Source organism: Temnothorax longispinosus, unplaced genomic scaffold (assembly GCF_030848805.1).
Source record: "Temnothorax longispinosus isolate EJ_2023e unplaced genomic scaffold, Tlon_JGU_v1 HiC_scaffold_47, whole genome shotgun sequence".
Classification (NCBI taxonomy): domain Eukaryota; kingdom Metazoa; phylum Arthropoda; class Insecta; order Hymenoptera; family Formicidae; genus Temnothorax; species Temnothorax longispinosus.
Window position 1 is genome coordinate 72,271 of NW_027270308.1, and position 15,350 is coordinate 87,620.

Below are 15,350 nucleotides of genomic sequence, written 5' to 3' on the forward strand. Positions count from 1 at the left end.
TCCGTATTCTCCGCTTCCGGATTGGTCGTTTCCCCTGGCTTCGCTGACGGTTCCGCCATGCCCCGCGCTGTGTCGGACGCCTGGGCTGCCGTGGTTGGCTGGCACTCTCTGCCGCTACGCGCAGAGTTCGACGCTGGAATTGATGGTACAGCCATCGATTTCAAGGTGTAGTCGTCAAAATCATGTTAAGATCACTGTTAATTTTTCAAATAAATACCTCCATTTTTTATTATACAATCTTTCTCTACTAATTAATTTGTACATTTGTAGAAACATTTATTTATTTGCTTTGTACTTTTTAAGATATTAAGGAAAAATTGTTAAGTTTTTCAATATTTAACTTACAATATCTCGATAATTGTTTGTCTGAAGAAAAAGTGGTACAATTAGATTTTCTGACTTGATTTTTGTTCTAAAAAATATGCTGCTGCAATAGTACCTCAACTGTTTTAATTACTTGTGTTTACGCGAAAGTTCTAAGGAGATTCACAAATATTAAAAAACCTAAGGTACGATTGCAATAGCATAATCTTGAGGTCAAATCAAGTCAAAAAGTCCCGTTTCACTTTTCCGTCCAACAAACAATTATCGAAATTGTACAAGCTAAATGTTGAAAAAGTTACACAGGCAAAATAAAAAAAATTTCAAACAAATGTTACTCAAATTAAGTATTAGAAAAAGATGATACAGTAAAAAATAGAGGTTTCTAATTTATAAAATAACGTTGATCTGGACCTGACCTTGGCAACGTCACTTATGGTCAAACTAATATTACTATAGTCCGGTCAAATTAGACATTCAAGGTTACAATAATTCCGATAGAGCTGAAAATTCGTACGAATGTTTGGAACACCATTATAAATGAACTGTGAAAAGTCCCCATACATCCCGTGCCTGGAAAAGTTTTATTCAAGGTCAAAGGTGGCAAAAATGGGTTTTTTGTGTTTTTCAGCCGAATGGTAAGTTTTATCATAAAAATAGCTTAGACAATAATTGTAGATCGTGCAATTATCTATAATAATTGTCTCTATACTTTTTTCTGTAAGAGTCACCGTTTCCGAGATATAATCATTCAAAAAGTTGAAAAACGGTGTTCTTCATAATATGCACACGTTTCCACGCCACCTGTGAGGTAGTGTACTTGACGCGTTTTTTTTAACGTGGTTCCCTTGGTAGGCCTATTCCACGAACTATTGTGACCGTATATAATTCAACACTATACTATTTAATAATAAAAAATGGAAAATGTTAAAAATAATGAAAGAGGTGTGAATTGTAATGAATTGGGTTAAATTATTGGTCTGATTCATAACCATCAAATACTTCTGCATCTTCTTCTTCTTTTTGTTCTTCATGTTGTTCGTCTTCTTCTTCTTCTTCTTCCTCTTCCTGCTGAGTGCAAATAAATTGTTCCAAGAGCGATTCATCAGATGTTTCCTTGCTGATATTGTATGAACCCTCTTCTGATGGCGATTTAACATTGGAACACGACTGGCCTTGACAATTAGTACATGCTAATGAACAAAACAATCCAACTTTTTTACAGCCGCATTTAGCATTACATCCCTTTTTACAATTGCAAAAAATTGTGTTGAGAAGTTTTTCCGGTGCAGGTGGGAGTAAAGTCTGGATTGATTCCAATGTATTGTCGATCAACTTCCAACCCCAGACCTTTGTAAAAACTTTACTCTTTACTCCCACCTGCACCGGAAAAACTTCTCAACACAATTTTTTGCAATTGTAAAAAGGGATGTAATGCTAAATGCGGCTGTAAAAAAGTTGGATTGTTTTGTTCATTAGCATGTACTAATTGTCAAGGCCAGTCGTGTTCCAATGTTGAATCGCCATCAGAAGAGGGTTCATACAATATCAGCGAGGAAACATCTGATGAATCGCTCTTGGAACAATTTATTTGCACTCAGCAGGAAAAGGAAGAAGAAGAAGAAGACGAACAACATGAAGAACAAGAAGAAGAAGAAGATGCAGAAGTATTTGATGGTTATGAATCAGACCAATAATTTAACCCAATTCATTACAATTCACACCTCTTTCATTATTTTTAACATTTTCCATTTTTTATTATTAAATAGTATAGTGTTGAATTATATACGGTCACAATAGTTCGTGGAATAGGCCTACCAAGGGAACCACGTTAAAAAAAACGCGTCAAGTACACTACCTCACAGGTGGCGTGGAAACGTGTGCATATGAAGAACACCGTTTTTCAACTTTTTGAATGATTATATCTCGGAAACGGTGACTCTTACAGAAAAAAGTATAGAGACAATTATTATAGATAATTGCACGATCTACAATTATTGTCTAAGCTATTTTTATGATAAAACTTACCATTCGGCTGAAAAACACAAAAAACCCATTTTTGCCACCTTTGACCTTGAATAAAATTTTTTCCAGGCACGGGATGTATGGGAACTTTTCACAGTTCATTTATAATGGTGTTCCAAACATTCGTACGAATTTTCACTTTTATCGGAATTATTGTAACCTTACCCCTATTTTTTGGGTTAATTTGACCGGACTACTAGTAAATGCGTCTTTTTGAACTTTACAATTTTTGTCTAAAACATTTTTTTTCTAAAATCTATTATTTATAAGATATTTGACCGTTTCCTTTTGAGCAACCCTGAATAAGATACGAATGGATATCCTATGAAATATTAAGTAAAAGATTATTAAATGTTACAATATGAATTTTAGAAAAGAAAGAAGTTAATAATCACGTTTCTATTACCAATACGAAAGAAGTAAAAAATTCTCTTCCAAGACTTGTACTTCTAAAAAAGAGGATTCCTTTGAGGGATAAGACGTATGTATCTAATTTGTGAATACAAATAAAACATCAAATACTTTTACTTCGCCAGTGAGTAGTAAAATTACAAAAATCCTTTGCTGCGACCAAACTGGCTAATATTTATTTAACAAGCACAACGCGTTTCAACCGAGATTCCGGTCCTTCTCAAGTGCGTACAATAAATTAACGCTTGCAAAACACTTCATTATACACAATGTGGCAGCAATGAGTCTACGAACTAAAATACAAAAAAGTAAAATAATAAATTAACAAACTAAAATGACGTACAAAGAGTAAACTCACTGAGTTATAATATGACAAATGGTTGAATACATAAAAATTAATCTTTAAAAGTTGTGCAAATTAAAAACTACTTCTTAATTAACATTATCTTGTATAATGCTCTATTAAATTTTTATTTTATTTTGTGTATAAAATTAAAATCATTGAATTATGTTTACATATCTCTGTTAATAAGGTACAATAAAAGTTGCACTATACGAACCAAAATTTTTCTTTTATTTTTTATCTTAACATTTAAATGTAAGTTACTCGTACTTTGATATTTAATTTAAAATTTCTAATACGTATTAAAAGAGAATTATCTGACCACTTAGGTTTAGATACCAGAAAAAAAGCGGCTATGCCATGATTTTTTTGTGACGCCTAATATTCACTTTTTAATACTGCTACAAATGTTATTTCATAAATGTCTATACAATTGTATATAGATACAGTGCAACCGCACGCGCCGGGTCGACCAACCGCCATTGACATGGAGGGCGGTGCCGCGCGGAACGGCGACAAACCAGAGGGATGAGCCCAGCGGCAAGTTTCAGCCCATCCAGCGGGGAAGACGACCCCGTAGACGAGGGGGACATCCCCGAGTAGCTTTTAAGTTGCACGGGCGCTCCGAGGACGAGGTCGAGGAGATTCATTTATTTTATTTTATGATTGGATATTATTAAAGTTATCGATTATACCCGTCCGGCGTCAGGTAGATGTAAGGTATGTGACAGCGGTCGCCGAGCAGCGGCTCGATTAGTTAATAGGTTTATTTTCGCGATCCACAGGTTTATTTTAATTTCTTTTGGGCACGAAGTGCCCGGCCCGACCATGGGAACGAGGAGTCGAGTTTATTTTTGACAGGTGCGAAGATCGGAGTTGCACCGAGACGATGTATGGTCGAGCCACACACAATCTTCAGAGCGCGGGCGCGTAGTACAGGTAACGCGCGTGCCATGCGATTGAGAGCCGAACTGCCGACTCTCGGGATCCCCAAAAGGGGAACCCATGAAAAACCAGCACGACCCGATCGCGCAAACATGGGGTTTGCCGGACAACCGGCGAAAAACACGAACGGGGCGCTGTAGCGCCGAAAGGCAGAAACTGCCACCAGAGGGAGGCCTCACCGACCCCTGGAAACTATCGCGAACGCGATCCGATCGCGCAAACCCCAGGTTTACCGGACAACCGGCAAAAACGCGAACGCGGTGACGCAGCGCTAAACGGCGGAAACTGCTACCAGAGGGAGGCCTCACCGACCCCTGGAAACTATCGCGAACGCAATCCGATCGCGCAAACACCCGGTTTGCCGGACAACGAGCGATATCGCAAACCGATCGTCGTAGCGCAACGGGACTGAGTCTGCGCGCTCAGGGGGATCAAATAAACCCCGGGAATCGATCGCGAGCGCGATCTGAGCGCGCGAACATAGGGTTTGCCGGACAAGTCGCGATATCGCGAACCAAGCGTCGTAGCAGAACGGGACCGAATCTGCGCAATCAGGGGAAGTAGATAAACCCCAGGAATCGATTGCAAACGCGATCGGATCACGCAAACAAAGGGTTTACCGGACAGGTGCGAAATAGCGAACCGAGCGTCGGAACAGACTAGGATCGAAACTGCGCACTCCGGGAGGACAGACAGGGCCTAGGAATCGATCGCGAGTAAAATCTGGTTATCCAAACACATAGTTCGCCGGACAATAGCGAACTACCGAACCAAGGGTCGTAGTGGAACGAGACTCAAACTGCGTCCTCGGGAATACCTAGTACACCCGAGGAACAAATCGCGGTCGAGATCCGATCATCCTAACGGGGGGTTGTCCGGACAGTCCGGGTAACCGGTGATTCTGGACGTCGGCTACGGGAAGTCAGGCCGGAATACGGTTAGTAGGGACCGAGAGAGTAGGCAGATAGGTCGCCGCCATTGGCGGACATCTAGAACGCGACCTGGACGTCTTCTCCAGGAAGTCGACCCGGAATCGGCATTAGGGACGTCAGAGAGACCCTGCGCACAGGTCGGCGCCGTCAAAAGTCCAAGAATCAAAAAGTTGAAATACTGCTACCCGGAAGCTAATTAAGCGCGGCGTAAATAGTGTACTGGCGGCGGAAATTTCCATCGCGAACATCTGGCGCACACCTGGTGAGCCGAAACGCGTAAACATCTATTGTAACGGCGTAGAATGGAAAATTACCGCGAGGAGAAAGCGGCCGAGACCCCATGGTGGGGGTAAAACTTCGGTGGTAGGGAGCCCGAGAGAGGAATATTCCTCGAGGCAGTCTCTCGTGGGCGCTCGAACGGTAGCAATCTCGTGCGTATTTTCCCGGCGTATCGTAGTTAATATCGCGAACGCGAAACGGAATACGAATTACAAGCCTACCGCAGTGTCCGAAACAAATAGGAACGCCCGCTAACAGCGTTACGTGACGCCGATACGAAAGGCGTACGGGTTTTCGCGTACCTGAATCGTGAAATCGCACTTTGCGAGACGTGCGACCGCCATCTTGTGCGGCAATCAGTAATTGTGAACCACCATCATTGTGACAAGATAGTTAACAATAAAAGCAATAATTATTTGCATAAATATATACGAAAATATCAATACTTACCCATAACTTACCTGAACAAGCGGCTGTCCGGCCATCTTGGTGATAGCGTGGACCGATCTTGAAGGTCATCACAGATTCTACTTCAGAGGAGGCCATTGATGAGGAAACCGTGGCGGAAACCTGCAAAAAAGCGATATTAGTTGTAGTTACGCGGACAGTTCTCATACTTACCTGGTTGTCCGGCTAGCTCCCAGACGCGGTGATCCTGGACATCGGTGAGCAGCGGTGATCCACGACATCGGCGATAGTGATGAGGAATCCGTCGACGAAACCTGAAAATAAAAAAGAATTAATAGCGTTTTACTTATACTAATGTTGGGACTTAGCCGATCAAGCGGTTGTCCGGCCATCATGGTTCCACGGATGAGGTAGATGAATGATCGACAGTGGAGGCGATTGGCAGAGCATCCCAGAGGAGACAGCTGTGGCGGGAATCTGAAAAGTGAAAGGGTTAAAAAGATATACGTATAAACATACCTGATCAAGCAGCTGTCCGGATGACAGGCATCCCTGGCTGGCCGATCGAGGTCATATCTAGCGGTATCCAGAGCACAGGCGATGCTTACTAGGCAGTTGTGGCGGGATTAAAAAATAAAATTGTTTAAACAAATTGTTCACATTTTGGTCTGTTTTCATTACGAATACCTACCTTCTCGGTACTCAGAGGTTAAACCGAGTGGCGACCGATGACTCAGAGGACAAAATAGCGTACCCAGTGGCCCGATTATGTATCGTTCGGTCACAACAGAATATCGAAATATGTTCCATGTATTGAAAAATAAATGTGCGTTTAGACATCGCAAAAAAAATCATGTAGCATGGCTGTTCTCGGATTTCTCTTTGGTATCACAGTAGGCTTACATTTCAACGTTAAGATCTCAAATAGAACAAACTTTTGAATTAGATAGTACTATAAACGTTATTAAACCTGATTAACAAGAACATGTAAACATATAGTTTTTATAAGATTTTTTGCAAAATGTGCAAACATTTTTCATGCAGAACTTATTACAAATTTAATACAGAAATATTTACATTTATAATTACTTTATTATTGAACTTGAAGTTGAAACTTTTAAGTTGTTTTTATGCTCTATTAATGTATTAATATGATGCATAATGTAATCTACAGTAATGTACAGATATTGAATCCTTTTCAAGTATGAAACTGTAAAGCTTTTGGACGCTCCTAGTTTGGCTATTGAATAGAGACTCGTAAAGATTTTTCATATTGATTACTTATTGAAGTAGCACTTCTGTACTCAAAAAGAATTCAATACCTGTGGTCAGTGTATATTAACGTAATATAATACCACAATAATTATTCCATATGCGAGAAGAAATGATATATTTCTTTGTTACAGGAATATCGACAATTCATCAACTACAAATAAATCTTCTTTTCTTCCAAGAAAAGTCAGACAAGTTAGACGAAGGCAAAATAGGCGAATTTGCAAGAATAATAATTAATATAGATAAGTGTATATCCAACATGGCTATGCATTTGAACGCGATACTTATTCATATCTATAACCAAAAAAAAGTGACACAATGTATGTGTTACAATAATGGAATAGATTTCCTTTTTATGCGTGCTGCCAAATGTATTTTATAAGTAAGTGATAGTTTATTCGGTGGAAACAAAAGTTCTGTTTAATTCTGTTTAGTTCTGTTCAGATCTGTTTAATTACTTGCTTAGTATTAAATGTACATCCAACATGGTTATGCATTTGAGCGCGATGCTTATTCATATCTATAACTAGAAAAAATAACAATGTATGTGTTACAATAATAGAATAGATTTCCTTTTTATGCGTGCTGCCAAATGTATTTTATAAGTGACATAGATTTAAGTTTATTCGGTGGAAACAAATAGTTATAGATATTAATAGTATCCCGCTCAAATGCATAGCCATATTGAATATACATTTAATACTAAGCAAGGAATTGTACAGAATTACTATTTCCGTCAAATAAACTTAAATCTGTCGCTTACTTATAAAATACATTCGGCAGCACGCATAAAAAATCTATTCCATTATTGATACACATACATTCACTCCATTCGCGTTGCTTGCACTTTTTGTACTCAGCATCTTCGCTTTCTCTCTCTCCAACGGCCGAATATATATTTATCTCATTTCAAGTGCAAAATGTTTGGGGATTTAAGCAACGCGAACAAACCTATTGTGTTATTTTTTGTAGTTATAGAAATGAATAAGTATCACGTTCAAATGTACAGCCATATTGGATATACATTTAAGCAAGAAATTAAACAAAACTGAACGGATCTAAACAGAATTAAACATAACTTTTGTTTAGATCCATTCAGTTTTGTTTAATTCCTTGCTTAAATGTATATCCAATATGACTACATTTGAACGTAATACTTATTCATTTCTATAAACCACAAAAAATAACACAATGTACGTGGGTAGTCTGAAAAGTTTTGAGCCTCAAACATTATTTTTTCGGTCAAATTCGGTCAAATAGTCTCCTTTTAAGTCGATAGGCTCAAAACTTTTTGGACTACCCTCGTATGTGTATCAATAATGGAATAGATTTTTTAATAGATTTTTTATGCATGCTGCCAAATGAATTTTATAAGTAAGCGACAGATTTATAAGTTTATTCGACGGAAACAGTAGTTCTGTTTAATTCCTTGCTTAGTATTAAATGTATAATCAATATGGCTGTGCATTTGAGCGTGATACTATTAATATCTATAACTATTCTGTTCTGTTTAGTTCTCTTCAGTTCTGTTTAATTCCTTCCTTAGTATTCTCAGTATTCTCTATTAAGTTATCCAAAAATGTATTTTGTAGTTTTTGATGCAATAAAATTAGATGTACGTAATATGTAATGTAATATGAAGCGATTACAAAATTGACAATGTGATAACTTTTGTACGTGCAATACTGTCCAAAAATATATATTCTTTCAATGTATGAAGTACACAAAATGCATTTAAAAAGATTAAATATCCTTTTGTACTATTTAGCCATGTCGTTTGCGCTTGTAAATATAAACTTAGCGATAAAGTCATGCAGGAGATTCTGCATGTTAAGTAAGGCATATATTACATATTCGATAATAACAGATATATCATAAATACGAGTTTTATTGCGTAATTATACCTAAGAAAACACATTTCAACGTAATTGCCTGAGATAACACAATTTAAAAGTAAAACATGCATCTTTCCCTTTTATTAAAAAAATAAAACATTTCACAACTTTTTCGCTTCAAGATAGGAACTACAGAAATGCTTTTTGTACGAAAATTGGGTTCCTTTAGCAGAAGTAACGCTAACCAGCACGAACAATATGGTTTGTTGATTGATTTAAATTATTAATCAATTATTACTGACTTCTGCTGAGCTTATAATCGGAGGTATACTTATATATTTTTATTTATTATATTTCTAGATGGAGATATTAGAAGGAAAACAAAATGGATTTCAAATTGTATGTTTATAACTATTATACTTATTGTAAAGACAATAGATATGATCATATTTATCATAATAATAAGAGAAATAGGATCGTAACGATATACAATCAATTAGAATTAAAAGCTTTGCGATCCAAGCCTAGGTTTTTGACAGCCTTATATTAGTTTTTGTATACTTATATATCTATATATATGAGACATTCTCTGTCAAATCAGACACCCCCCTGTCCAAAAATTGGTGTCATCTGGAAAATTTATTCGGGGCTTATTTTATAGCTATACACATGGTGGAAGAACACAGGTGTGCTCATGCGCATATATTTCTAACAGCCAATAAGAAATTGATGCCACATACCTCCATCTTGCCGCTGTACAGTTTGAATTTGGCGTTATGTCATTAATGTCAGAGCCTCCGCACAAGACTTTCGTGTGGTAACGTAGTGTAACGCCGAAACGTGGGTCAACGCACAAGAAACGTATCGGTTACAGCGTTATACGTCAATACGTTTCTTGTGCGTTGATCTACGTTACGTTACCATAGGAAAGTTTTGTGCGGAGGCTCTAACCGATACGTTTCTTGTACGTTGATCCACGTTTATAAGTTACGCTACGCTATCATACGAGAGTCTTGTGCGAGGCTGCGGTCCACTTGACGTTACAAATGCTTCGAAGCATTCCTCTTTTATTTTCTTTCAATGAAAAAAGAAGGAGAAGAAGAACGCTCCAAAGTATTTGTAGCGTCAAGTGGACCGCAGCCTTACTTATTTATTTTTATGTTTTACTTATTTATTTTTGTGTTTAATTTATATATAAGAAGAACAATCGTTGAAGAATAAATCAGTTTGAAAAATATATGAGATTAATATTGCATACGTATATGATATAATTACAAAGTATATAAAAACATATACATGTAATGCGTACTTATTTTTAATGTTAGTAATTCTTCTCATTTTTCTTGTTTTCTTCCTTTTATATGCGTCACTTTTTTACTCATGATATGTCACAAAGTCACTTGGTACAACCTTAAATGTTTTGAAACTGCCACTTAAAAATGGCTGCATTTGGCATCTGCGCAGAACCGTATGAAATTCGTCACGAGTATGAGCACACCTGTGTTCTTCCACCATGGCTATACATATGTAGTTTTATTTGAGCTGTGGTCTTTTGAAAAATCAACATGGCGGACCCCAATATGGTGGCCGAAATCTGCGGGTAACGAGGTATGTACGACAAATGAAATCGTTACTTGGAAGTTATAAAACAGTTTTGACTGTCATAGAAATATGTGTTAATGGGTTTATTTAGTAGTTAGCATTGAATCTATGGAAAAAAATGAATTTTTTTAAATTAATAGATTGTAGGGACACAAAATTTTTTATTTTTCAAAAAGCCACAGCTCAAATAAAACTACATATGTATAGCTATAAAATGAGCCCCGAATAAATTTTCCAGGTGACCCCAATTTTTGGACGAGAGGTGTCTGATTGACAGAGAATGCCCCATATACATATAAATGCGAGTCGTGGGTCGTGAGTCGTAGAAAATGGACCAATCACAATCGAATTTGAGGAGAATAATCGACTGTGATTGGTCAATTTTTACGATTCACGACTTTACGACTTGCATTGTAGACCTAGCATAAGTTCCATGGAAATTTAATCAATCAGAATAAAGGAAACTACTCTAATTAGTCAAATTTTAATCCAATCTCAATCCTAATTCGTAATCTGATCACGGCTTAACGCGAATCGCATAACCAATCAAAGACGTTCCGCGTTTTCTGTTACGCGGAACTGAATGTCTTTAATGCTAGGTCTACAATGGGAGTCGCAAAGTCGCGAGTCGCAAAATTGACAGTCGATTATTCTCCTGAAATTCGATTGTGGTTGGTCAATTCTTGCGACTCACGACTTTACGACTCGCAGACTAGCATTAGATGTCACAGTTGATTGGTTACGCAAATATTTATTACGTAAATTTTGTCACGATGAAATCAGAATATCACGTAACATACGCGATACGTATAGGTCGGAGTCCCATGGCAGGTATTTTCCGCGTAACGCGTAACCGCGTAACCAATCACAAGCGTTTCGCATTTTCTGTTACGCATATGCACGCTTCTTATTGCTTACGCGGTTAAGGGTGCAGTCCCATGGAGCGTATTGCGCGTATCGCGGATTGCGCGTATCGAGAATCTGACCAATCACAGACGTTCCGCTATTTTCGATACGCTGCCGTTCCGCCGAATCCATTATTGTAGCGTAATATGCGTCGAATATAAACAGCTTGAAAGAGAGACAAAACAGAAGACACTGATTTCGGAAGTTCTTGTTGCAAATGATGATGAACAACGAAGGAGATAAAAGTCCTGTAAGTATCTAATTAGCAGTTTTTAATATTATTGTAATATTTGTAATTGCTTGTATTTACATCGTGCTTTTTAATAATATTTTGAGGTTAATTTAAAATTTGATGAAACATTTCTCAAGTTTGCATTGATTATTTCAGTTTAATATAAATAGGAATATATTTTATTATGAATAACAAATTATTTATGTTTATTATTCTTTTTACTTTTTACAGCCAATAAAATGTGGATACTGTGGGTGGCTACTTGACGGGCTACTTGATGGGTTTGTAGATGTTAGCTTGCTACAACATAATTGTTTGAAACATTATAATGAGGAAAAACATCTTTTACACATTGATGACAACAATGTTGCAACTATTAGTAATTATCTAAAAATAATAATTATAACAATCAAATTTTATGATAAATGCACACTGGTTTATATACATATATATATATATATATATATATATATATATATATATATTTATATATATACATATTTATACGTATTTTATGTTTACAGTTGAGAAAGATCAATCGACAAGCATTCAAACAACTAATACAAGTGAATATAATGAGGCGCTTGTTAATGCTGTATACTCTAGACCTGCATTATATGACCACCGTATACCTCTTAAAGACAGAACAAGTTTAAAAAAGAAGGCATTATGGAAAGAAGTTGGAAATTTAATGGGAGGTACGTTTTTACAAGTTACATAATATAATAAAATGTATATAATAAAATATTTCAACTAATACTGCAATAAGTATTATATGTTTTTTCTTTTAAAAACTAATTCCAAATTTTGATTTTTTTAATATTAAAGAAAACGAAAATCTAGAATTTGTTCAAAAACGCTGGAAACAACTTCGCGACAGCTATGTTAAAGCGAAGAAAAAAGAAAACGCATACATACCGAGTGGATCTTCTGCAAGTATAAAAAATGATAAGATGACTTTTGCTTTGTACAACCAGATGAAATTCCTAGATGACATAATAGGAAAATCACCGTAAGTATTTTTTGTAAAATTAAAGAAAATTTATTACAATTATAAATTGATTTATTTAATACTACAGCACAGTCACTAGTTTACCGGCACTGCCGGCAGACATCGATGAATGTCCAATACAATCGATAACCAATACTGCTGAAAAGGTTCCATTACCTCAAAGTTCATCAGATTCTATCTCGTTAGATAGCCAACACATCTGATCCAGCAACTAATAATTCTTCCTCATTTAAGTCGCAGTCATCAAAGAAAAAAAGTAAATTTTCATTATTTTTCCAGTATTTCTTTAATATAATTCCAATCTTTAATTTGTAAAAAAGACATTGTTTTTACATTTCAGAAATAAAAGAACATGATGATAGCTCAGATATTGAAATGAAAAGAGTAATCTTATCAAACATTGAAGAGTCGAAAAAGACGCCTGATGCTGTTGACGGTTTTCTCCTCCAAATAGGAAGTCGACTACGAGCATTGCCACCACGGGATAGGGCACAATTAGAGATAAAAATATTAACCGACATTTTTAATTTAGAAAGTTCTTTGTCACTTTACTAACTTGTGCTTTTCATGTTATATTAATTATATAAGCTTTAAATATATGCTAAACATACGATATATAAAAGTACGATATATATAAAGTTATATATTTTTAATACATATTATATAAAATTATATATTTTTAAAATAATAAAGTTGTATAAAGTTAAAAATTATTCTCTATAGCTCTTTCCCATTGATAAGGTAATGCACCATTTCCATTAAAGAATGCAGTATATGCGTTTCGAACTTTGATTCCACTTTGAGATGCCCTTCCTCGATGAATTGGTAATGAGCAAAGCCCTCCGGAAATCGTTGAATGATCCTCGTCATTACTCTAATATGCATATATCTATCTTGTAACTGCATTTGTTCTCCATTATTAATAATAAAATTATGCAATACTATTGTTGCTTGCACAATTTTCTTTACGTTAGCAACGCTTGATATTATTGGCTTTCTATAAATTCTCCATCTTTGTGCTAATATCCCAAAAGCATTTTCTACTACTCTTCTTGCTTGACTGAGTCTGTAGTTAAATACTTTTTGTGGTAGATTTAGCCTTCCACTCCGTGGATATGGTCTCATCATGAAGTTTGTTAAGGGGAAGGCCTCATCTGCTAGCAGCACATAAGGGAGAACTGGTCCATCAATCTGAACTGACTTAGGATTTGGTAGCTTTAATAAAGCGTTTTCAAAATAATTTCTAATAAGGCTGTTACGAAAAATTCCTCCATCACTCTGTCTGCCTTCGCCTCCGATATCGACAATAATAAAACGATATTTGGCATCGCTAATTGCTAGGAGATTGATACTGTGATTTCCTTTGTAGTTATAATATGTCGAACCGGAATTTGGTGGAGCCTGCAATAAAAAACATTTATGTGCAATATTAATGTAAAATATATAAGTTTGCAGTGTAAGTTTTAATTAGTTATAATTAGTTTTAATTTTAATTTTAATTACATGAGTTATTCATACGTCACCTGGAAGGTTACATGTTTTTCATCGATGGCTCCTATGCAGTTGGGATAATTCCAAAGCCGTTCAAAATCATCGGCAACATTTTGCCAGCTGCTTTCATTATTTTTTATAAAAACGGTATTTTTCAAATTATTCCAAATGACTTCGCAAGTCTCTGACACTATTTTAGAAACAGTATTATGTCCAATACGAAAGGCATACGATAATGATCGCGTACTATCTCCTGTTGCCAAGTACCTGATAGTTATATGCAATCTTGTTTCAGGTGGAATAGCTTCTCGAACCACAGATTGTTTAGTAATCGAAGGTCTGATCAATTGTAATAATTTCTCAAAAAGTGCCGGTTTCATTCGGAAATAATTAACAAATTTTTCACGATCTTGTTGCTCTAGTTCATTAACAAGATTATTGCTTGCTCCTTGTGCTAACCGTCGTTCAATAGTAAATATTGGACTGACCCAATATTTTCGTTTTCCTTTATTAATAGTTTTTTTCTCACTTTTTTTTAGTATAGAATAAAGCGCATACATTTTAATAATTTTACGATATATTTCCTGCCTAATGAAAATATTATAATTGCAGTGTTTTAGACGCTTTGTTAATAACAAAAGCGAAAGCAATATTGTTTTTGATTTCATTCTACACCTGTAAAACCAATTGCAAATTTTTTAATTTAATTATGTTAAACAAATTAACATTTAATAAAATTTACTTACACACTATGGATATTTTTTCGCCTGTTCTCTTTCTTTCTATGATCTCACAGTATGTATTTAGTTTGCACAGATTTTACAAATATAATTAATTAATTTTAATTAATTGATGCTTATGCGATTCTCTTTACAAGCGATTCTGTCAATTGTAGAGAAGTGACTGTGCAGAAGTCAGTTTCGTTCCTATGGTCCCATGAAGCGGAATTAGCGAAAGCGGATCGGCGGTTTACCAATCATGAGATTGTTTAGATGAAGGAAATAATGAAAAGCGTTTCGTGATTGATTATCCGCTTGATCCGCTTACGCGAATTCCGCGCCATGGGACCATAGGAATGAAACTCCTGCGTATCGAAAATAGCGGAACGTCTGTGATTGGTCAGATTCTCGATACGCGCAATCCGCGATACGCGCAATACGCTCCATGGGACTGCACCCTAAGGTCTATCCAGACAAACTTGCATAGGTGCTGTGACGTGACAAGTCGCGTCTCCTTCCCGGACGGGCTCGGCCGAGGGGAATTCGGGGATGCCTCCTCGTTAGAGCGAGAGGAGGGCGGTCGCGTATTAGTAATTGGTCTAATTAGTTGTTAA

General features: G+C 36.3%; 2 protein-coding genes across 2 annotated transcripts; one reads left to right on the plus strand and one right to left on the minus strand.

Annotated features, from left to right (window-relative positions):
* The first annotated feature begins 11,419 nt into the window (after positions 1-11,419).
* On the plus strand, positions 11,420-12,729 carry LOC139824614 (uncharacterized). The gene is made up of 5 exons (XM_071797151.1): positions 11,420-11,532; positions 11,746-11,893; positions 12,039-12,212; positions 12,343-12,526; positions 12,594-12,729. Exons 1-5 carry the CDS (start codon positions 11,500-11,502, stop codon positions 12,727-12,729), a joined length of 675 nt encoding a protein of 224 aa, XP_071653252.1. The 5' UTR covers positions 11,420-11,499.
* A 514-nt stretch (positions 12,730-13,243) lies between these two features.
* On the minus strand, positions 13,244-14,623 carry LOC139824616 (putative nuclease HARBI1). The gene is made up of 2 exons (XM_071797154.1): positions 14,050-14,623; positions 13,244-13,927 (listed from the first exon to the last, which is right to left on the minus strand). The coding sequence occupies exons 1-2, from the start codon at positions 14,575-14,577 to the stop codon at positions 13,244-13,246; spliced, it is 1,212 nt and encodes a 403-aa protein (XP_071653255.1). The 5' UTR covers positions 14,578-14,623.
* Between the last annotated feature and the right edge of the window lie 727 nt (positions 14,624-15,350).

What these genes read in the sequence shown, in the direction of transcription:
- LOC139824614 (XM_071797151.1), top strand. Translation starts at nt 11,500, where the DNA reads ATGATGATGAACAACGAAGGAGATAAAAGTCCT. An exon ending in ACGAAGGAGATAAAAGTCCT is followed by an intron (nt 11,533 to 11,745) that starts GTAAGTATCTAA and finishes TACTTTTTACAG; the next exon opens with CCAATAAAATGTGGATACTG. An exon ending in GACATAATAGGAAAATCACC is followed by an intron (nt 12,527 to 12,593) that starts GTAAGTATTTTT and finishes TTAATACTACAG; the next exon opens with CACAGTCACTAGTTTACCGG.
- LOC139824616 (XM_071797154.1), bottom strand. Translation starts at nt 14,577, where the DNA reads ATGTATGCGCTTTATTCTATACTAAAAAAAAGTGAGAAAAAAACTATT. An exon ending in AAAAACATGTAACCTTCCAG is followed by an intron (nt 13,928 to 14,049) that starts GTGACGTATGAA and finishes TTTTTATTGCAG; the next exon opens with GCTCCACCAAATTCCGGTTC.